We start from the raw sequence: 24,441 nt of genomic DNA on the forward strand, positions 1-24,441 counted from the left end.
ATGCTGGGGTTCGTCTGGGTGCCTGAGTCTCTACGGATACACATGACTTGCATGTCCCTGTATGTTGCTGTCTATACACCCATGTGCCTGGGTGAGGCCCCCACACCCTGTTTCTCTCCAGCAGTTGGTTCCACAGGAAGCTGCTGGGTGTGGGTTGAGGATGCTGGGCCTCCCCCCCAAGCTCCCCACGCCTCCTCCTCAAGACACCTGCATTCACAGGGCTGAGGGGTGGGAGCAGGGCTCTCTTCCTCTAGAACCCCCATCCTCTGTACTCTTCTTAGGCCCCTCGATTGGCCTGCAGCTGGGAGCAGAGTGGCGAGCATGCAGGCAGGCAGTTGAAAAAGAGGAAGTCGAGGTGCTGTTGGGCCACTCTGTGGTTATCCGAGGCTCTACCCTTGGGCCAGATCGAAACCCTGGCCATAGGTCATGGGGGCTGCAGGAGCTGGTAGCCAGGCTGGGTGCCTGCAGGTCGAAGAACTGAGCTCCATCTGGTGAGTACATATCCTGGGAAGTGGAGAGAGACGCACCCATCGGGACAGAGTGGTGGTGGGGTCTGGGAAGTCTCGGGGGACAGCGAGCAGACAGACATCACCGCCTCTCTCCCCCTTGCAGTCAGCTTGCTTCCTGAGTGGGTGGGGGAAGCTGTTTGACCCTTACGTTCTTTGTGCAGAGATCTGTGGTCATAAGAGGTCACCCCAGGGGACGGGGATCCGTGAGGGGCCACTAGGTAAGAAAGGGAGGTGGAGGCCAGGCACGGTGGCTCACACCTGTAATCCTAGCACTTTGGGAGGCCGAGGAGGGTGGATCACTTGAGGTCAAGAGTTGGAGACCAGCCCAGCCAACATGGTGAAACCCCGTCTCTACTAAAAATACAAAAATTAGCCAGGCGTGGTGGCGGGCGGCTGTAATCCCAGCTACTCAGGAGGCTGAGGCAGAAGAATGGCTTGAATCCGGGAGGCCGAGGTTGAAGTGAGTCTCTCAGTCTCAAAAGAAAAGAAAAGAAAAGAAAAAGCAAGGCAAAGAAAGGAAGATAGAGCTCCTTGTAGCCAAGGCCCTCCGGCATGGAGACAGGAGACAGAGAATGAATGGGGGAGCTGTGGCAAAGGCTCAGCTGCCCTTTGCATCTTAAACTGCAGATTCCGGGGCACCCCATGAACCTCCCTGATGCAGATTCTGAATCCACCGTCAAAACAAACTCACACTTAAGGCTGATGGCTGAGAACCAGCCCTGAGAAGGGTCTTGTCCTGATCTGAGATCATTCAGAGTGCACGACCCTCCCCAGGCAGCCTTCCTCCAGCTGGGGGTTCTCGGTTCTCCTGCTTGGGAGACATCCCCTGGCTCCTCTCGTGGCCGCCTCTTAGGGGGCCTCCCGCACCACCGCCTGCCTGGGACCGGGTGGGGGAGGGGAGGAAATTTGCGGTTTCTGCTGGGCACACCCAGTCTGTTGTTTCCTGCCGGCCCCCAGTGCTGCAGGGCGGGCTTCAGGCACCCTGAGGTCTAGGAAGGTGGCCCCAGAACCAGGAGGGAGTGAATCTAGTTAGAGTGGACGGCTGGGGCAGAGAGGATGGAGCCGGTGAGTGACTCTGGGGGCTGATGCTCCAAGGCCAGGTCACCTGCAGTTCTGAGAAAAGAACCTGATAACCAAAGGAAGTCAGGAAAGGGTTACCCTCATAATCAGCCACGTTTCAACTCCCTTGTTGTGACTGGGAGTCACTCTGGGAGGGCTTCCTGGTAGAGGCAGCCTTTTCACTATGCCTTGAAGACCCAGTAGATGCCAACTGCAAACACGTCGGTGCTTCTAGTCTGGGCTGTCTCCAGGCCTCCCTGGCCATCCCCCAGCCCGTGACACAGGGATGGGCATATGCTGATGGTCAATACTGTTGTAGATGATATGGTGACCGTGTTGGACAGCTGGGCGTTCAAATCCCAGTTCCCTGTCCTCTTTGTGGCCTTGGGCAAATGAATTAACTGCTCTGAGCTTTCATTTGCTCATCTGTTAAAAGGTTGTTATGAGTTTTTGGGGAGTGTGTGTGTGTGTGTCTGTGTGTTGGAGACACAGTCTTGCTCTGTCACCCAGGCTGTAGTGCATTGGTGCAATCTCGGCTCACTGCAACCTCCACCTCCTGGGTTTAAGCAATTCTCCTGCCTCAGCCTCCCAAGTAGCTGGGACTACAGGCACACGCCACCACGCCCGGCTAAGTTTTGTATTTTTAGTAGAGACAGGGTTTCACCATATTAGCTAAACTGGTCTTGAACTCCTGACCCCAGGTGATCCTCCTGCCTTGGGCTCCCAAAGTGCCGGGATTACAGGCATGAGCCACCTCGCTCAGCCTGTTAGGAAGTTTTGTCTGTGAGATCTTACTGCAGTGTCTGGCACCTTACAGATCAGAAAACATTGTCAGCCTCACCTATACCTTCATACTCTGACCTTGTCCCTAAGCCTTCCTTCCTGAGCAGTCCCCACCATCTTCTGAAATGTTCTGTGTCACGCCCATGGTGGATCTCAGTCTGTAAGCAAGTGTGCTAGAGTGGACTTCTTGAGAATCCCATCCACCCATCCCTGTGTCATATGCTACTGTATTCTCTCTCTCTCTCTTTTTTTTTTTTTTTTTTTTTGAGACACAGTGAGACAGAGTCGCCCAGCTGGAGTGCGGTGGCACAGTCTCGGCTCACTGCAACCTCCACGTCCTGGGTTCAAGCAATTCTCCTGCCTCACTGTCCCGACTAGCTGGGATTATAAGTGTGTACTACCACACCTGGCTAATTTTTGTAGTTTTAGTAGAGACAGGGTTTCACCATGTTACCCAGGCTGGTCTTGAATTCCTGACCTCAGGTGATCCGCCTGCCTTGGCCTCCCAAAGTGCTGGGATTACAGATGTAAGCCACTGCACCTGGCCTGTTGTATTTTTAATTCTAACCTCTTTATCTCCTGTAGGGCTGTTGCTATTGTCTGTTTTTCTTCTTGTTTTTTGGTATGAGGCTCTGTCTTCTAGTATGCCTGGTAGTCTTTGATTAAATGCCAGGCCTTGTTTGTGAAAAACAATAGGGATCATTTGTGTCTCTTTATGGTGTCATTCTCCTTCATAGAGGGTTTACTTTTGCTTTGGGCAGGCAGTTAGAGAAAGGAAAGATCACTTTAATCTGATTATGACCTACGCTGACTTGAAGATGGATTTTGCTCTTGGTGAGGGCTAGTCTATGTCTGGTCCCACCTTGCTCCTAGGGTGTAGTCTTTTAGGAGTCTCAATCACCTCCTCTTTGTGGACCCTGAATTCCAATGTTTATTTCCCCAACATAAGATTGCTAAGAGCTACATTCAGCTTCTCAGGCTTTTTCTGGTCTGCCTCCCACTCACTCAAGAACTGTGTTCAAATCAACAACTTGTTTGTGAGAGAAAAGCACTGCATCATTATGTCCTTCTCACTTTCCTAGGTTTCCTTTTTTGCGGGGGGGGGATGGAGTCAGAGGTTGGAGGTTGCCGTGAGCTGAGATCGCACCACTGAACTCCAGCCTGGGTGACAGAGTGAGACTCTGTCAAAAAATAAATAAATAAATAAATAAATAACAGAGAGAGATAGAGAAGGAAAAAGAAAAGAAAAGAAATAGATACCCCTGTTGCATCTTTAATGTGAGATTTGGCTGGGTGCCATGGCTCACGCCTGTAATCCCAACACTTTGGAAGGGTGGAGGTCACTTGAAGTTCAGAGTTTGAGACCAGCCTGGGCAACGTAGAAGACCCCATCCCTACAAAAAAATTAAAAGCAAAAAAATAGCCAAGTATGATAGCATGCGCGTATATTCCCAGCTGCTCAGGAGCCTGAGGCAAGAGGATTGCTTGAGCCAAGGGGTTCGAGGCTGCAGTGAGCTATAGATCACACTACTCCAGCCTGGGTAACAGAGTGAGATCCTGTCTCAAAAATAAAAGTTAAAAAATAACAGACCGGGAGCGGTGGCTCATGCCTGTTATCCCAGCACTTTGGGAGGCTGATTTGGGGCTGGGGGTGATTTGGGGCTGGGAAGTAATGTAAAGGATTAGGGGACTGCAGGAGGGAGTCACACAGCAAGTACGTGCTGGAGGAGCTGGGATTTGAAGCCAGGATTTGAAGTAGGGATTTTTTCAGACGCAAGGAGTGAAGATGCTGATAAAGGAGCTTCCACCAGCAGGGGGCAGCACCTGCACAGATGAGCACTCGTTGACACACAGACCATATCCTACACTTGGGTACAGAGAGAAAGGTGGTGTGACTCATGCCTGTAATCCCAGCACTTTGGGAGGCCACAGCAGGAGGATCGCTTGCGCTCAGGAGTTTCGAAACCAGCCTGGGCAACATAGTGAGACCCCAGCTCTACAAAAAACAAAAACAAAACAAAAAAAAACTTAGCCAGTGTGGTGGCACACACCTGTAGTCCTAGCTACTCAGGAGGCTGAGGCCGGAGGATCCCTTGAGCCCAGGAGTTGGAGGCTGCAGTGAGCTGTGATCACGCCATTGCACTCCAGCCTGAGTGACAGAGCAAGACCCCGTCTCAAAACAAACAAACAAACAAAAAAAACAGAAACAGATGAAGACACAAATATGTAGAAACATAGAAACCCAGGCAGACACCAAAACCACCTCACAGATACTAGAAACAGATCTCCCCAAGACACAGATGAGTCATGCAGGTGGATCTGACCCCACAGATACAAATGGGCATTCTCAGTCTCTCCCTCTCTCTCTCTCTCTCTCTCTCTCTCTCACACACACACAGACAATCACAGAGACACTTTTAAAACTATCTAGATAATCAAATACACCCCACATTGACAAGTTAACATTCAGAACTAACCCTGAAACATGTGTTCTCTAAACATGTAAATGCATCATCAAACCCACCGAGACGATGGCACGCACGCACACACAAACACTCAGACATCCATGCACACCCAGGCTCCCCATAGGACCCAGGTTGTATTTGTATTTCCCTAAGATTGTCTTGTCCAGCCAGGGTAAGAGACCTGTAGGACTGGGTTTAAGGGACAGAGGGTGCTAAAGGGCTTGGCTTCGCCTCAAACCAGGGGTCCCTGGGCCCCTGAGCTGGAAACCCCAGCCCCCCTGCTGAAGCCCCAGGCTTCTATCAGCTGATGCATCTGGCAGACCTTGGAGGCAGTCTCCGCCTCTCTTACTGGCAGCCCCGTCCTGGCAGGGATTCCCAGCCCAGCTCACACTCGAGCTCTCACACGCACGCACGCACGGCCCCCATGGCTGACTCGGTGCTCAACCACTCCTGGCCAGCCTTCTCCAAGCTGTGGCTGAAGCGGTGGGCCTTCAAGAGAGGTAAGCAGCTGGCAGTGACCAGCGGGAGCCATCCACCCAGGCAGGGATCCCAGGACGGCCTGCCCGCCAACCCCCTTCGAGCTTTTTCTTGGCCAGGGTACAGACTCCGCTGGCACCAGCCCTGGATTCCATGACCCCTGATTCTCCGGGGCCCCCTGGAATTATCACAGACTTCTGGGGTCCCTCTTGTTTCAGAGGCAATGTCTCCCAAGACTCGGCCAGGAACTTGTCTCAGGCGGTAAATTTGCAGAAAGAAAGTCCGCCCTCTTAACTCAGCCGCTGAACTCCTTAGGGGCAGTCCAGTGATTTCCTGGGGGTCCTAGATACTGTGGGTTTCTGGTCCAGCTGCAGGACAGGAGGCTCGGGGCAGAAACAAAAACGGGGGGATTAGTGGCTCTTGGGCACACTCTTCACTCAAACACACATACATACACACATACATACACACATCGACTGGTGCCTGCTCTCTCAACCCCCAGGGTCCCCAGGCCTCAGGTGACCTCTTTGGGGACTGGTAACAGCCTTTATTATATCATCAAAGGTCTGAGTGAACTGATGTTGCAAAGAGAGACACTTCTTTATTTATTTGTTTGTTTATTTTGAGACCGAGTCTCACTCGGTCGCCGGGGCTAGAGTGCAATGGCATGATCTTGGTTCACTGCTGCAACCTCTGCCTCCCAGGTTCAAGCGCTTCTCCTGCCTCAGCCTTTCGCGTAGCTGGGATTACAGGTGCCCCCCCACCACACCCGGCTAATTTTTGTATTTTTAGTAGAGACGGGGTTTCACCATGTTGACCAGGCTGGTCTCGAACTCCTGACCTCAGGTGATCGACCTGCCTCAGCCTCCCAAAGTGCTAGGATTATAGGCGTGAGCCACCGCACCCAGCCATCAAAGAGACACTTAATGCTCAAGAGTTTAGCCCTTGAAGATAACCAGATGATGTCCAGGTACGCAGGGCACGAGAGGACAGTGCCGGACAATATCATAAGAGCTGGTCATGCACTCGTTGCTTCGTGAGCTTCCTTGTCCCCCATTCCCCACTGCCCATATGAGCCCCTCCTGGTCAGGCCAGCCACATCGCTCAGCCTGCATGACTTGTTAGTCACGGCCACCATCACCTACATGAGCCACGTACTTGTTCAAGGTAGCAATGAGTTTTCATGAAGGAGGGGGCCAATGGGAAGACTGACTAGCCGGTTCATTCCACGGACCATCCTTGAAGGCTCATTGCATACCAGGCGCTGTGCTGGGGTCAGGGAGCAGGTGGGAGTATCAGGGGACCCAGGGGCTGGAGTTAGGGGCAGAGAGGATGGCCTTGGGAACTGGGATGCAATAGAAGAGTCATCATCAGGATAGAAGTTGTTGCTAGCTGTTGAGCTCTCATGAAGTTGGGCTCAGAGAGGTTGAGTGACTTGCTCAAGGTCACACAGCAAGTGTATGCTGGAGGAACCAGGATTTGAAGCGGATTCTGTCTGAGGCCACTTTGATGTGTTCTGACCGATGAACAAAGCTGCCAATGTGGGCAGCTGGAGTGCCTGGGGAGGGTTTTTAGATCCCATGATGGATGGCGATCCTGAAGAATCAGTGTATCTGCCATGGATAACCAAAGTGTCCGCCTGTGACCCAGGTCCCTAAGAAGTTCTGCCCCTTTTGTGGCTGCTCAGCTCCCCCTGTCTCCCTGCCCAGGCAATTGAGGCTGAGATTTATATGCCAGCAGGTGGGGGAGTGAGCTGTGGGAACTGACAGTGACTCTTAAACCCTTTTATGGCTGATGCTGCGGGGGCTGGTAGTGGAGGAGGCTGCCTGGGACCTGAATCCAGGCTGATGGACAGCTCCTTGGAGAGGAGCATGGGGGTGGGGAGCAGTGTGCATCCCCAACAGAGCCCCTTTCCGTGAGGCCTCATGTCTCCTCTGGCTTAGCTCCCCTGGGAGAGTGACTCCCTCACGTCGTGTCTCTTGTCAGTAGCCTTGGAAAGCAGGGAAGAATGGCCTTTTTGTCACCCTCTTAAGCTCTGTAACTGGCTGTCTGGGCACCTAATAGGAATTTCCTGGGGAAAGGGTGGGATTGGACTTGGGGAGGCAAGTAAGGCTTGGGAGAGGAGAACTGAGACTTTTAGTGAAGGATCCCAGTGCCCCTTCCCCCATCAACTGCCCCCGTTAACCATTCCACTCACGTTTTCTCATTCATTCCTCAATCTATTGGTGCATGTCTGATGAGTGCAGTCTGTGCCTCGCTCACCTTGGTTTCCTTCCTGTGTGGCTCTTCTGCCACAATTCTGTCCCTCTTCCTTTTACATCTCCTTCCTCACCCCCTCAGAATGCCATCTCCTGAGTGTAATGCATCACTGGCTCTGGACACTGCCATATAACCTATCCATCCAACTATCTACCCATTCATCCCTGCAACCATGCAGCCATCCAACTATCTATCCAGCCAATCAGCCAGTCAGCCAACTCTTCAGCCATCCATCCATCCATCCATCCATCCATCCATCCATCCATCCATCCACCCACCCACCCACACACCCACCCATTCATCCACTCTTCCATCCATCCACCCACTCATTTATCCACTCTTCCATCCCTCCATCCATCCATTCATCCATCCATGCACTCTTCCATCCATCCAACCATCCATCCATTCAAACATCCATTCATCCATCTACCTATCCATCCACCCATCCACTCATACATCCAATTATCTACTTATTCATCCATCCACCTATCTATCCATCTGCCTATCCAACCATTCACCCATCCATCTATCCACTCATTCATCCATCCATCTATCCTTCCACACATCCACCCATCCATTCAACCACCCACTCACCCATCCATCCATCCAGCCGTCTAACCATTTATCTACCCATTTATCCATTCACTAGCAAATATATGGGCACTGACTCTTTGTCCAACCCAGCACAGCACAGGATAGCCTGGTGATTGTGAGTTCTTTTTTGAATTCAGAAATACCTGAATTTGACTCCCAGCTCTACCTCATACCAGAGTGGTATGGCCTTGGTAAAGTCAATGCACCTCTCTAAACCTCAGTTTCCCTTTCTATAAAATGAGGACTCAGAGAGTTGTTGTGAGTATAGAAGAATGAAAAGTACCTGATGGGCTTAGCACTAAGCCAGGCATATAGAAAGCGACTGATACAAGATTTTACCCCTTGGAGCTTGGGGATGTAAAAGTGAGTCAGATATAGTCCCTGCCCTCACAGACCTCATGCTCTAGAGCAGGGATCAGCAAACCTTTTCCATAAAGAGCTAGGCAGAGCAATCCAAAGTCCTGTGGCTAAAATTGTCTGCAGAGGATCTGAGACAGAGCCCTCAGCTGCCAGGCAGGAAGAGTGGTAGGAATGGCACAGAGATACCAGGAGAATGGTGAGTTGGGGGTGCATGTGTGTGAGGGGGAGGTAAGAGGACAGGCTGGGAAGGGCTCTGAATGTCATCCTAAGGGGACTGGAGTCTATGGGGGTGGGGATCAGTAGAAGGGGAGTGACCATGAGAGTGTCTATCAAAAGGACACACCAACTCCAGGGTGGACTACAGGGGACAGACTGGTAGCTGAGGGTCTGTTACAAATGTGATTGGCAATCGTTTGGGGTGATTGTGGTTGGTAATTGACAGAGCTCAGTCTATGACATGGGGATTAGGGCTTAGCTCATATTGGAATCAGGACGCAGCCTATGACACCAGGATTGGAGCTTAGTCTATGATGCCAGGTCAAGATTCAGTGTATGACACCAGGATTGGGGCTCGGTCTATGATACCAGGATAAGAGCTAAGACTATAACACCAGGATTAGGGCTTAGCCTATGACACTAGGATCAGGGGTCAATATATGACACCAGGATAAAGGCTTAGTCTGTGACACTAGAGTGGGCGTTCAGTCTATGATACAAGAATGAGTGCTAAACCAATGACAGCCAGATAAGGTTCAGTCTATGATATCAGGATCGCGGCTCAGTATATGACACCAGGATCATGGCTCAGTCTGTGACCCAGAGATTAGGGTTCAATCTGTAAAACTAGGATCAGAGTTGAGTCAGTCATTGGGAACTAGGATCAGAATTGAGTTCATCATCAAGACAAGCTCAACCTGTTCCTAGGTCAGAAGCTTCCCTATAAAAACAAAACTCAGTCCGGCATCATGGCTCATGCCTGTAATCCCAGCACATTGGGAGGCCGAGGTGGGAGGATCATATGAGGCCAGGAGTTCAAGACTAGCCTGGCCAACATGGCGAAACCCTGTCCCAACTAAAAATGCAAAAATTAGCCGGGCATGGTGGTACACATCTGTGGTCCCAGCTACTCAGAAGTCTGAGACAGGAGAATCGCTTGAACCCAGGAGGTAGAGATTGCAGTGAGCCAAGATCGAACCACTATACTCCAGCCTGGGTGACAGAGTGAGACTCTCTTAAAACAAAACAATAACAACAAAAAAACACACACACAACACACAACCCTGGAATTTCTTTTTCTTTTTTTTTTTTTTTTTTTTTTTGAGACAGAGTCTCACTCTGTCACCCAGGCTGGAGTGCAGTGGCACAATCTCAGTTCACTGCATCCTCCCCTTCCCTAGCTCAAGAGATTCTCATGTGTCAGCCTCCCTAGTAGCTGGAATTATAAGTGCACGCCACCATACCCAGCTAATATTTGTATTTTTAGCAGAGACTGTGTTTCGCCATGTTGGCCAGGCTGGCCTCGAACTCCTGACCTCAAGTGATTCGCCCGCCTGGGCCTCCCAAAGTGCTGGATTAAAGGTGTGAGCCACTGCGCCCGGCCAACCCTAGCCTTTCACCTTTGATCTTTGGACCCCAGACCTTCAGGTTTCACAGATACGGGGCATGAGGTTCTGCAGGCTACGGGAGGCCTCAGGCCTCCACAAGGACCCTGTCCAGTGAAGCAAGCCAATCCTGCTGCCTCTCCTCTAGCCCCCAGGGGACTTGGCTGAGGAATGGGACTGCCTTTCCCCTCCCAAGCTCCCACCAGCCTCCAGGACCCTCCCCCACATCTGGCTTTCCTTCACAGCCTGCTTGGTTCGTTTCTGTGAGTCACAGATGCTGCTTTGGCTTTTGGGTGGGGAAGATTAACAACAGCAGCTGAACAGAGTCCCTCCAACCAGCCTGGGAGGGCAGCCTGGAAAGCAGTGATGGTGGAAACCCCGGCATTGCCCGTTACTGTCCAGCCATTCATCCATGAATACAGGCGGCATCAGGGGGCAAATTTACCTTGAAGCAATGGAACTGAAGCTTCAGGCCCCATGTGCACCTGTCCCATCCAAAACTCTGCAAGAGGCTCCAGCAAAAATTTTTTTAGCAACAGCTTTATTAACAACTTTTAAAAAATATTTTAATAACAAATTATTAATATTTATTAACAACTACCATATACTTCACCCATTTAAAGCACACAATTCAGTGGTTTTAGGCCAGGTGAAATGGCTCATGCCTGTAATCCCAGCACTTTGGGACGCCAAGGTGGGGAGATTGCCTGAGCTCAGGAGTTCGTGACCAGCCTGGCCAACATAGCAAGACCCCCGTCTCTATTAAAACTACAAAAATTAGCCAGGTGTGGTGGTGCCCACTTGTAATCCCAGCTACTCGACAGGCTGAGGCAGAAGAATCGCTTGAATCCGGGAGGCGGAGGTTGCAGTGAGCCAAGATGGCACCACTGCACTCCAGCCTGGGCGACAGAGTGAGGCTTTATCTCAAAAAAGAGATTGCGACCGGGCGCGGTGGCTCACGCCTGTAATCCCAACACTTTGGGAGGCTGAGGTGGGCAGATCACAAGGTCAGGAGATCAAGACCATCCTGACTAACACGGTGAAACCCCGTCTCTACTAAAAATGCAAAAAATTAGCCAGGCGGGGCGGCGGGCGCCTGTAGTCCCAGCTACTCGGGAGGCTGAGGCAGGAGAATGGCATAAACCCGGGAGGCGGAGCTTGCAGTGAGCTGAGATCCGGCCACTGCATTCCAGCCTGGGCGACAGACAGAGCAAGACTCTGTCTCAAAAAAAAAAAAAAAGAGATTGCATAACAGCAGTTCCTCAAAAAGTTAAGCATAGATTAGCATGTACTCCAGCAATTTCCTTCCTAGGACAATGGAAAACACACATCCGTGCAAAAACTTGTAAGCAATTGTTCATGGCAGCATGATTTGAAATAGCCAAATGGTGGAAACAACCCAAACGTCCATCAGCAGATCACTGGATACACGAAATGTGGTATCTCCATACAATTGAATAGTATTCAGCCCTAAAACAAATAAAGCATTGGCCGGGTGCGGTGGCTCACACCTGTAATCCCTACACTTTGGGAGGCCAAGGCGAGTGGATCACCTGAGGTTAGGAGTTCGAGACCAGCCTGGCCAACATGGTGAAACCCCATCTCTACTAAAAATAAAAATACCAAAATTAGCTGGGCTTGGCAGCGTGCACCTGCAATCCCAGCTACTTGGCAGGCTGAGGCAGGAGAATTGCTTGAGCCGGGAGGCAGAGGTTGCAGTGAGCCAAGATTACTCCATTGCACTCCAGCCTGGGTGACAGAGCAACACTCCATCTCAAAAAGAAAGAAAAGAGAAGAAAAGAAAAGAAAAGAAAGAAAGAGAAAGAAATGAAACACTGCCATACACCACATTATAGACAAACCTCAAAAATATGTAAAGTCAAAGCAGCAAGTCACAAGAGACCACATAGTCTATCATTCCATTTATGTGAAATGTTCAGGGGGCAAGGGACATGGATTAGAATTTGTCATTGCTTTGGGACTGAGCATCTTGGAGCTTATCCATTTCCATCTGCAGGTGGGTCCTGGGGCATGTGGCTCCTGGGGGGCCCAACTCCCTGCTCTCTGCTTCTCACTCCCCACCAAAAGAAGAGGCAGCCTCAATTCCACCATGAGAGAGAGACTCTCCTACAAATGTGGGCATTGTGGGCATTAGGGCTGGGCACAGTGGCTCACACCTGTAATCCTAGCACTTTGAGAGGCTGAGTCGGGAGGATCACTTGAGCTCAGGAGTTTGAGACCAACCTGGGCAACATAGTGAGACCTCATCTCTAATAGAAAAAAGAGGAAAAAATAAGCTTATTTTTCAAAGTAGTTTTTAATTAAAAAAAAGAAGAAGAAGAAAGCTAGGTGCCTTGACTCACACCTGTAATCCCAACACTTTGGGAGGTTGAGGGGGGCAGATCACCTGAGGTCAGGAGTTCAAGACCAGCCTGAAAACATGGTGAAACCCCGACGCTACTAAAAGTACAAAATTAGCCAGGCACAGTAGTGTGCACCTGTAATCCCAGCTACTCAGGAGGCTGAGGCAGGATAATGGCTTGAACTCGGGAGGCGGAGGTTTTGGTGAGCCAAGATCATGCCATTGCACTCCAGCTTGGGGGCGTCACAGCAAGACTCTGTTGAAGAAGAAGAGGAAGAAGAAGAAGAAGAGAAAGAGGGAGAGGAAGAAGAAGGAGGAGAAGGAGGAGGAGGAAGAGGAGGAGGAAGAAGAAGGAAGAAGAAGAAGGAAGAAGAAAGAAGAAGAAGAAGGGAGGAGGAGGAGGAGAGGGAAAAACAATGTGGGCATGGGGTACTTGCATTTGGTCTATGGGACCATTAGCATCATTGATCAACTGAAGGCTTTTTGCTAGAGCAGGCATGACAAATTGATTTCATACATAAGCCAACTTGGATCACCTGGTAATGACTACTGGAACCGGTGTGTTGGGAAGAATCCTGAGGGGGCAAATGGCTAAGCAGGAAATTGCCTCGTGATTGACTAGCAATGTCTGTCATAGGCTTAGGATGGGGAAGAGGTGACACGTATGCTGGCTTCAAGATCATTGAGACCATCCTCCCACTCCCCTCATCAACTCATTTTATAGATGAGAAAACTGAGGTCCAGGGTGACCACCAACAGATGCAGAATCCAGGTCCTGGCTTCCTTAGCACTCCCAGCTTATCCCTGACACCTTGTCCCTCCTTTCTCCACAGGCTCTGAGCCCAAGTCATGTGTCCAGCCCTGTGACTCTGGAGCTGTGGCTTCGGCCACCAACAGCAGCAGTGGATCCTGGAAACCTGAGAACCCAGACTTCTTCTCTGCCATGGGGGATGATCAGGCAGGTGTCTGACTGCTGAAATGGGCAGGAGCTGATGACAACAGTGGCAGCAAGTACACTTTGTTTAGCACCTGTATTTTACCAGGCACTTTGTATATATTATCTCAGGGAATCCTCATCCAAATTTGCAAAGTCGTTATTATCCTGTTTTACACATGAGGAAACCAGAATCTGTTCTGAAATAAGAAGAGAGAGGAAAGGAGCAATGGAGGGATGAATGGATGGATGGATAGATGGGTGGGTAGATGGCTGGATAGATGGATGGATAGATGTAAGGAAAGAGGAAATCAAGGACAGATGAGTAGAAGGATGGATGGACGGGTGGATGGATGGGTACATGGATGAATAGAAGGGTGGTTAGGTAGATGAATGGATGATGGATGACTAGAAGGAAGAGAGGAAAGATGGGTAGAAGTGTGGGTGAATAGATAAATGGATGATGGGTGAATAAAAAGAAGAAAGCTAGACGGATAGATGGATGGGCCAATGGAAGGAAGGAGGATGGATGAATGGAAGAAGGAAAGAAGGAAGTATGGATGGATGGGTGGATTAAAGGAAGGAAGGAGGGATGGTGGATGAATGAAAGAGTAGAAAGGTGGGTGAATGGAAGGAAGGAAGAAAGATGAGAAGTATGGGTGGATGGATACATGAATGATTGATGAATAAAATGAAAGAAGGAAGGAAGATGGATGAAAGGAAGGAGGATGGATAAATGAAAGAATGAAGGAAGGATGGATGGATAATGGGTGAATGGATGGATGAGAAGAAGGGTGAGTGGAAGGAAAGAAGGAAGGAAGAGATAGATGGATGGGTTGATGGAAGGAAGGAGGATGGATAAAAGAAGGAAGGATGGATAAATAATGGGTGGGTGAATGGATGGATGAGTAGAAGTGTGAGAGGAAGGAAGGAAGGAAGAAAGGAAGGAAGGAAGGAAGGAAGGAAGGAAGGAAGGAAGGAAGATGGATGAAAGGAAGGAGGATGGATAAATGAAAGAATGGAGGAAAGATGGATGGATAATGGATGGGTGAATGGATAGATGAGAAGAAGGGTGAGTTGAAGGAAGGAAGGAAGGAAAGAAGGAAGGGAGGAAGGAAGGAAGGAAGGAAGGGAGGGAGGGAGGGAGGGAGGGAGGAAGGAAGGAAGGAAGGAAGGAAGGAAGGAAGGAAGGAAGGAAGGAAGGAAGGAAGGAAGGAAGGAAGTCAGGCAGGCAGACTAAAACCAAATACAGCCCAGAAAGGTAGACTGACTTGCCTAAGTTCCCATGATGGCAGAGTTGGGATTCAAGCCCAGTCTGACTCTTCAGTCTGCGTCCGTACCCTCTGCTCTCACACACTTTCTCCAAGCGCTTATGTCAGGGGCCTGTGGGGGAGGCCAGCCCCCAGGCTCCAGTCTCAAAAGAAAGTCCTTGAAAGCTTGAGGTCCCTGGATGGAGTTGGGGCACAGTTAACATCAAGCCCTAATGGTGTGTGGCTGGCTGGGACTGAGGTCTTGGCAAAGGTCCTGGTGACAGCCTCCAGGCTGCTTCACGGAAGGTCTCCTGGGGTGGAAGATGTGGCATCTAGGAGGTGCACCCTTGAGAGGGCAGGGGCCGGGGAGAGGTCTCATGAACACAGTTCAGCTCCAGCTCCACCAGGGACCAAGACGGTCAGGTTGTGTGTGTTGGGTCTTCAGGAAGCAGACTCAGATGGAGCCGGGCTGAAATGGTCAAGCCTTTATACTCCCTTGTCAATTAACCATTGCCGATGGGCTGCCCAGGAAGGGGGCTGACAGCTGACAGTTCCTTCTCCCACAGCCTCTGGGGATCTCAGTGACTTTCCACAACATCCGCTGCACTAAGGAAAGAGGGTCTGTTATGGTTAAGCCATAAAGGGCAATTCATGTACCCACACTTGTCATTTTATGGAAGGGGACACTGAGGGGCTGGGCACGGTGGCTCACACCTGTCATCACAGCACTTTGGGAGGCCGAGGTGGGCAGATCACTTGAGGTCAGGAGTTTGAGACCAGCCTGGCCAACATGCCCAGCCTGGGCCAGCCTGAGCAATGGGGTAAAACCCTGTCTCTACTGAAAATAAAAAAATCAGCCGGGCATGGAGGTGTGCACCTTTAGTCCCAGCTACTCAGGAGACTGAGGCAAGAGAATCGCTTGAACCCAGGAGGTGGGGATTGCAGTGAGCCAAGATCACACCATTGCACTCCAGCCTGGGTGACAGAATGAGGAAAAAACAAAAAGACAATGAGATGCAAGAAGTGAAGGAATTAGTCCAGATGTCATGGAAAGTCCCGGGTGAAGGATCACAGAACCAGGACTGGAGTTTAGCCCTGCGCCTTCCCTGGGATCTGAACCTCTTTGAAAGAGAACCATGGGATGCAGGCAGTTGGGTGGATGACACGGCAATGGGGGAACGGTGGGCTCTGGGGAAGCAGGGAGGCCTGTGAGGAGGCAGCAAGGTTGTGGCCCCACCCCCTAGCAAATCTGCCTCCTCTTCCTGAGTCTCTATTCTCATCATCCACTTGGTCACCAGAGCTGGAGGCCCGGGAACTTTCCTTGCCCCTCCCTCTCCCATCAGACACCAATTCCTGTGAATGGTGAACCCCAAGGACCCTCCATTTCTGTGCATTGCAGCCTCCTCCCGCTTCCCTGGTGGTGGTCCCCATCATGGCTCCCCCATGTCATCTGCATGGGTGTCCTGGCTGGACCACCTGCCTGCATCTTGGCCCCAACCAAGCCCATCTCTGCTCTGCAAGCTTAATACATTTTTTTTTTTTTTGAGACAGGGTCTCACTCCATCACCCAGGCTGGAGTGCAGTGGCACAATCTCGGCTCACTGCAACCTCCACCTCTGGGGTTCAAGAGATTCTTGTGCCTCAGCCTCCTGAGTAGCTGGGATTACGGGCATGCACCACCATGTCCAGCTAATTTATGTATATTTAGTAGAGTTGGGGTTTTGCCATGTTGGCCAGGCTGGTCTCAAACTCCTGGATTCATGTGATCTGCCCGCCTCGGCCTCCCGAGGTGCTGGGATTACAGGCGTGAGCCACCGCGCCCAGCCAGCAAGCTGAATAATCTTTCTGAAGGACAATCACTGCCCTCCCTACCACCACTGTTGGAAACTTCCAGATTAAATCTATGCTTTGGCCAACCAGACTCGTGTTCCCCAACTGTCCACACCTCCAGCCATAGGAACACTGGCCAGTTGCTTAAAGGCGCCATGAGCTCTCCAGCCTGCAGACTTCTAGATGTCCTGTTCTTTAACTGCCTGGAATATGCTTACCTGCAGTATCTGCCTAGCCAGCCCCTACTCAGTCCTCAGACTTTCACTTGCTGCCATTTCCTCCAGGAAGACCTCCCCGATACTCTTTGGACAGTGTAATCTGTTCCCCCGCAGATCTTCCCCAGCCTGCTGGCTGGAACCTTCTAGCATTCTTGATTATAATGGTTGGGCTTAATGGTCTATCTTCTCCAATTCGCTCCGTGAGGACAGTGGAGACCGCGTGATTCGATTTGGGGCTATCAGAGGCTTGCTCAGAGGAAGGGTCCTGACTCCTGAAATTTATTTATTTTATGTAATTTAATTATTTATTTGTAGAGATGGGGTCTTGCCCTGTCACCCAGGTTGGAGTGCAGTGGTGTGATCATAGCTCACAGCAACCTCTGCCTCCTGATCTCAAGCAATCCTCTCACCTCAGTTTCCAGAGTAGCTGGGACTACAGGTGCACGCCACCACATCCGGCTTGTTTGTTTGTTTTTTGAGACGGAGTCTCGCTCTGTCGCCCAGGCTGGAGTGCAGTGGTGCGATCTCAGCTCACTGCAAACTCCGCCTCCCGGGTTCACACCATTCTCCTGCCTCAGCCTTCCGAGTAGCTGGGACTACAGGCGCCCGCCACCTCGCCCGGCTAATTTTTTTTTATTTTCAGTAGAGACAGGGTTTCACCGTGTTAGCCAGAATGGTCTCGATCTCCTGAGCTTGTGATCTGCCCACCCCAGCCTCCCAAAGTGCTGGGATTACAGGCGTGAGACACTGTACCCGGCCTTTCTTTTTTTTTTTAAAGATGGGATCTCGCTATGTTGCCCAGGCTGGTCTCAAACCCCTAGCCTCAAATGATCCCCCTACTTTGACCTCCCAAAGCACTGGGATTACAGGTGTGAGCCACAGCCCTGGCCCCCGACTCATGACATTTAAAAACAGCAATGTATTATTCCATTGGCCAAGGGTTTGCAATGCCCAAACATCTCATTTCATCTGCACAACCCAATCCTACAAGTAGGTGGCAGTATGCCCATTTTAGAGATGGAAAAAACTGAGGCTCAAAGAGCTTCAGGTACTTGACCCAGGTCATGCTTAGCTAACAACAGCTACTATAGCAGGATGCAAACCTTGACTGAGGTCTTTCTACCCAATGACCATTTGAAAACCATCTGCTCTGCGAGGCACAGTGGCTCATGTCTGTAATTCCAGCACTTTGGGAGGCTGAGGTGGGAGGGTCACGTTAGCCCAGGATTTCAAGACCAGCCTGGGCAACATAACAAGACCCTGTCTCTACAAAAAATAAAAAAAAATTAGCTGGGGCCGGGCATGGTGGCTCACGCCTGTAATCCCAACACTTTGGGATGCTGAGGCAGGCAGATCACCTAAGGTCAGGAGTTCGAGACCAGCCTGGCCAACGTGGTGAAACCTGTCTCTACTAAAAATACAAAATTTAGCCAGGTGTGGTGGTGGGTGCCTGTAGTCCCAGCTACTTGGAAGGCTGAGGCAAGAGAATCACTTGAACCCGGGAGGCAGAGGTTGCAGTGAGCCGAAATCGCACCATTGCACTCCAGCCTAGGCAAGAAGAGCGAAACGCTATTAAAAAAAAAAAAAAAAAAAAGACCGGGTGCGGTGGCTCAAGCCTGTAATCCCAGCACTTTGGGAGGCCGAGATGGGCAGATCACGAGGTCAGAAGATCGAGACCATCCTGGCTAACACGGTGAAACCCCGTCTCTACTAAAAAATACAAAAAACTAGCCGGGCGTGGTGGCGGCGCCTGTAGTCCCAGCTACTCCGGAGGCTGAGGCAGGAGAACGGCATAAACCCAGGAGGCGGAGCTTGCAGTGAGCTGAGTTCCGGCCACTGCACTCCAGCCTGGGCAACAGAGCGAGACTCTGTCTCCAAAAAAAATATATATATATATATATATATATATATATATAAAGTAGCTGGGCATGGTAGTGCACGCCTGTGGCCCCGACTACTCAGGAGGCTGAAGTAGGAGGATGCCTTGACCCCAGAAATTCCAGGCTGCAGTGAGCTGTGATGGCGCCAATGCACTCCAGCCTGGGTAACAGAGCAAGATCCTGTCAAAAAAATAAATAAATAAAAAAGAGAGAGGAAGGAAGGAAGGAAAGAAGGAAGGGAGGGAGGGAGGGAGGGAGGAAGGAAGGAAGGAAGAAGGAAGAAGGAAGGGAAGGAGGGAGAGGAGAGGAGAGGGAAGGGGAGGGGAGAGGAAGGAAGGAAGGAAGGAGAGAGAGAGAAAGAAGGAAGGAAGGAAGGAGAGAAAGAAAAAGAAAGGAAAGAAAGAAAGGAAGGAAGGAAGGAAGGAAGGAAGGAAGGAAGAAAGAAAAGAAAGAGAAAGAAGGAAAGAAAGAAAGGCAGGCTATCTGCTCTATGGTCTATGCCATTTTGTTTGAAATCAAGCCACTTTTTTACATGACAAAATGGGGACCAGGGACACATTATGCTTGAAGCTGCTTTGGTGTGTTATGTTTTTCCAATAGACAACAAGATCAATAGCTATTTACATTTTTAAGAGAAGCATTTATCCATGTACTACGAAAAACTGTGCGTGGTGAGCCCTTCTGAAGAGTGGGGAACCCTGGGCTGCTTCGCCTCTGGGTTTGACAGCGGATCCCATCCCCCAAGGCTCCCCCGGGTGTAGGGAACAGGAGCCTGGATTTATAGCATCCTCTCTGGGGTGTCAGGGCCAGGGGGCAGCATACGATGTTTACTCAGATACCTGGAAGGACCCCCACTGGGCTGGTTCTCATCTTTTCTTGCCCAAGATATGTCAGAGCAAAGGTGCAAGCTCCAAAATAAAAGATGAGACACTCACTGTCTCCCTCCCTCAATGTACTTACCAGTGGGAGCTGGAACAGCCTGTACTGCCCGGCTCCCGACTCCCCGGCTCCACCCCCATCTCTGGCCTGGCTCCCACCTCTGCCTCCTCTGAGGGAGGCCAGATGCAGGAGAAAGAGGGAGGCTCAGCCAGGCCAAGAGGCTGTCCTGACATGTTTATATTTACAGGAGGATGAAAACCAGAGACACAAAAAAACCTTTGGGGGCAGAGACAGAAAAGACAGTAGGAGGTTGTCCAGGCACCGGGGGTAGGAATGGAGCCATTTGGGGGGTAAGTGGGGATTTGAAAGGAGGCTGCCACCCAAGTCACATGAGGGCCAGCCAGAGCTAGAGCTGTGGCTCCTTAGAAAGAGACTGAAAAAGAGGGACCCCAGTGATCAAAAGGCAGAGGGAGGAAGAGAAGGCAGAGGAGGAGTCAGCAGGGAGGTGGGAGGGAAACGAGGATGGTGGCCACAAAGGAGAGATTCAGGAAGAAGGCAGGCTGTGGAAACAGTAGAGTGAGTCCTTAGGAAGCTAAACCTAAAATTAGCCAGGCACAGTGGCTCACGCCCATAATCCCAGCACTTTGGGAGGCCGAGGCGGGTGAATCATGAGGTTAGGAGTTCAGGAGAGCAGGCTGGCCAAGATGGTGAAACCCTGTCTCTACTAAAAATACAGGCCGGGTGCGGTGGCTCAAGCCTGTAATCCCAGCACTTTGGGAGGCCGAGACGGGTGGATCACGAGGTCAGGAGATTGAGACCATCCTGGCGAACATGGTGAAACCCCATCTCTACTTAAAAAATACAAAAAAACTAGCCGGGCGAGGTGGCGGGCGCCTGTAGTCCCAGCTACTCCGGAGGCTGAGGCAGGAGAATGGCGTGAACCCAGGAGGCGGAGCTTGCAGTGAGCTGAGATCCGGCCACTGCACTCCAGCCTGGGCGACAGAGCGAGACTCCGTCTCAAAAACAAAACAAAACAAAACAAACAAACAAACAAAAAAATTAGCCTGGTATGGTGGCAGGCGCCTGTTATTCCAGCTACTCGGGAGGCTGAGGCAGTAGAATTGTTTGAACCCAGGAGGCAGAGATTGCAGTGAGCTGAGATAGCGCCGTTGCACTCCAGCCTGGGCAACAGGGTGAGACTGCGTCTCAAAAAAATAAAAATAAAATAAAAAAAGAAAGTTAAACCTAAAATTGCCACGCAATTGTGCCACTGAACTCCAGCCTAGGTGACAGAGCGAGAGGCTGTCTCAAAAAATAAAATAAAAGAGTTTGGGCGCAGTGGCTCACACCTGTCATCCCAGCACTTTGGGAGGCCGAGTGGGAGAGGATCACCTGAAATCAGGAATTTGAGACCAGCCTGGGCAACATGATGAAACCATGTCTCTACTGAAAATAGAAAAATCAGCCCGACGTGGTGGTGCACACCTGTATTTCCAACTACTCAGGGGGGTGAGGCACAAGAATCGTTTGAACCCAGGAGGCAGAGGTTGCAGTGAGCCGAGATGGTGCCACTGCACTCCAGCCTGGGTGACAGAGCAAGACTCTGTCTCAAATAATAACAATAATAATAATAATAAACCACACAATCCAGCAATTCCACTTCTGGATATCTTCCCAGAAGAACTGAGAGCAAGGACTCACCGATATTCGCACACTGATGTTGATAGCAGCGTTATTCACAAGAGCCAATAGACGGAAAGAGCCCAGGTGTCCGTTGATGGATGGATGAATAAATGCGATGTGATCCATCCACACAATGAAATACAAGTCAACCTTAAAAAGGAAGGAAATTCTGACACGTGCTGCAATGTGGAGGAACCGTGAGGATGCTGTGCTCGGTGAAATAAACCAGACACAAAAGGACAAATACTGCCTGATTCCCCTCGTAGGAGGTCTCTGGACTCGTCGGGTTCAAGATTTACCACCCCCGGCTTTTTTTTTTTTTTTGGAGACAGGGTCTTTCTTTGTCACCCAGGCTAGAGTGCGGTAGTATGATCACAGCTCACTGCAGCTTCGACCTCCAGGCTCAAGTGATTCTCCCACCTCAGACTCCCAAGTAGCTGGGACTATAGGAGCCTGCCACCATGCCCAGCTCAATTTAAATTTTTTTTTTTGTAGAGATAGGGTCTTGTTGTGTTGTCCAGGCTGGTCTCAAACTCCTGGGCTCAAGCGATCCTCCCAGATTGCTGGGATTCCAAGGCATGAGCCACCACGCCAGGCCTGGTCAGATTCATGGAGACAGAAAGTAGAAGGGTGGGTGCCAGGGGCTGGGGAGGGAAATGAGGAGCGAGTGTTTCATGGGAACAAAATTTTAGTTTGGGAAGATGAGAAAGTTCTGGAGATACATGGAGGTGGTGGTTGCACAGCAATGGGAATGTGCTTAATGATGCTGAACTGGGCACTTAAAAATGGTTAAGAGATGGGCCCGGGAACGGTGGCTCCCGCCTGTAATCCCAACACTGGGAGGCTGAGGCAGGCAGATCACCTGAAGTCAGGAGTTCAAGACCATCCTGGCCAACATCGTGAAGCCCTGTCTCTACTAAAAAATATATATATAAATTATCCAGAAGCAGTGGCACATGCCTGTAATCCCAGCACCTCGGGAGGCCGAGGCAGGCGAATCCCCTGAGGTCAGGAGTTCGAGACCAGCCTGGCCAACATGGTGAAACCCCATCTCTACTGAAAATACAAAAATTAGCTGGGCATAATGGAGGGTGCCTGTAATCCCAGCTTCTCAGGAGGCTGAGGCAGAAGAATCGCTTCAACCCGGGAGGTGGAGGTTGCAGTGAGCCGAGATCGTGCCACTATACTCCAGCCTAGGCGACAAAGCAAGACTCCGTCTCAAAAAAAAAAAAAAAAGGTTAAGATGATAAATTTTATGTGATGTGTATTTCACTGCAATAAAAAGAAGGGAGTGGCCAAATCTATAAAGACATCAACATGGGTGGTTCAGGTAAAAGGGCAAACCCTGCGTAGCTCCTCCTTGCTCATCCCAAGACAGGTGTGGACACAGACCCCCTGCCTCCTGCCGGCCAAGATGTGCAGCTGATAAATTGAGAGCATCCACCAAGGGCTGCCTGAGAGCACATGGATGCCTGGAGCCGAATATCAGCACTGGCCTCACATGGAACCATGGGGGAAGCCTACCCACCCACCTACCCACCAAATCCTGTGTGCAGACAGTCCTAACAAAGGCCTGAAAAAGGACAATTCCTGTCCTCCAGATCCTGACAGCCCACAGGAGGGGCATCTTACCAACCTTGAGGAGTCAGGAAAGCAACCTGGAGGGCATGCCCAAGCTGGGTTTTGACGGATGCATAGGAGTTCACCAGACAGACTCAGGATGGGCCGGGTGGGAGAGGAGGTTTTGCAAGGAGAAGAAAAGGTAGGTGCCCTGGCTGGACAGAATGACAAATAGAATGACTGGGAGGAGAAGAGGGAAGTGAAGGACAAAAGAAGGGAAGGAAAAAGAAATAGGAACAGGAGCAGGAACTGTACCAAAAAAAAAAAACCAACCAAAAAAAAAAAAAAGATAATCAGATGGAAACTCAGTGACGAGAAGTACTTTGCCAAGGCTAGAAGTAGGGGAATTTGGCATGGAACACCAGACTTCTGGTCCTTTTGTGGGGGTGAGGTCTTGAAGGTCCAGGTTAGACAGGACACTGGGGGATACTCCCTCCCATTCCATCCCACTCGCTGTGAGAAGGGCACTGAACCCAGGATGGACAGGTTGGGGACAGGCAGGGTCTGAATGTTGGGAGCAGGGACCTTGTGGTCAAGAGACCCCAGGCTCTGCTGCCCCTTGGTGAACACCTTCTCTCTCCTCACCCTCCCAACCTACAGGAGGATGATTTTCCCAGGCGGCTCAGCGAGAGTGCGGAGGACCTCAGCCTGGATTTGGGGGCCCTTCAGGGCAGCGAGTATCTGCAGGACCTGGGCCTTGGGGCCCCTTCCCACAGCCAGCCTGGGGAGACCCCAGACAGCCGCGCCTCCAGTGAAGAACCAGGAAGGGATTCTCTTTTCTCCAACTTGGCGGGGTCCCAGGACCTGTCAAGGCGGCGCAGCTGGGAAAGGTCGCGGAGCTGCTCAGAGAGCTGGCGGAGGTCAGTTCCCCACTGCTGCCTGCCTCCCACAATGCACCTCCGGGACAGGGCAGGGGTCCAGAAGGCCAGAGCCAGGTCTTGAGACAAGCTGCCCCTTGCACCTGCCATGGTCCCCAAGCTTTTTGGCACCAGGGACCGGTTTCATGGAAGATAATTTTTCCATGGACCCAGGGGGAAAGGGGATACTTTCTGGATAATTCAAGCACATTCCATTTATCGTGCACTTTATTTCTATTATTATTACATTGTAATACATAATTAAATAATTATACAACTCATCATCATGTAGAATCAGTGGGAGCCCTGAGCTTGTTTTCCTGCACTAGCTGGTCCATTTTGGGGGTGATGGGATCATCAGGCATTAGATTCTCTCTTTTTTTTTTGAGATGGAGTCTCACTACATTGCCCAGGCTAGAGTGCAGTGGCGTGATCTCGGTTCACTGCAATCTCCACCTCCCGGGTCCAAGCGATTCTCCTGCCTCAGTCTCCCGAGTAGCTGGGATTACAGGCATGCACCACCACACCAGGCTAATTTTTGTATTTTTAGTAGAGATGCGGTTTCACCGTGTTGGTCAGGCTGGTCTCGAACTCCTGACCTCATGATCCACCTGCCTTGGCCCCCCAAAGTGCTGGGATTACAGGTGTGAGCCACTGCGCCTGGCCGTCCATGACCTTTTAGCCTGGGCGACAGGGTAAGACTCCGTCTCAAATAAATAAATAAATAAATAAATAAATGGTCACGGACCAGTACCTACCAGTCTGTGGCTCAGGGGTTGGGGATCCCTGCTGTAGGGACATGAGGGGCATCTGCACCATCA

The 24,441-nt window shown here is 50.8% G+C and overlaps 1 protein-coding gene across 1 annotated transcript in view; it reads left to right on the forward strand.

Moving 5' to 3' along the window:
* The first annotated feature begins 200 nt into the window (after window positions 1-200).
* The window catches only part of ARHGEF18 (Rho/Rac guanine nucleotide exchange factor 18), a 125,297-nt gene continuing 101,056 nt past the window's right edge, over window positions 201-24,441 (forward strand). The window contains exons 1-3 of the mRNA XM_025367800.1: window positions 201-491; window positions 13,303-13,427; window positions 23,364-23,623. Coding sequence (XP_025223585.1) covers window positions 13,413-13,427; window positions 23,364-23,623 — 275 coding nt within the window. The 5' untranslated portion in view covers window positions 201-491; window positions 13,303-13,412. The remainder of the gene's footprint in view (window positions 492-13,302; window positions 13,428-23,363; window positions 23,624-24,441) is intronic.

This window comes from Theropithecus gelada, chromosome 19, assembly GCF_003255815.1.
Source record: "Theropithecus gelada isolate Dixy chromosome 19, Tgel_1.0, whole genome shotgun sequence".
Lineage (NCBI taxonomy): Eukaryota > Metazoa > Chordata > Mammalia > Primates > Cercopithecidae > Theropithecus > Theropithecus gelada.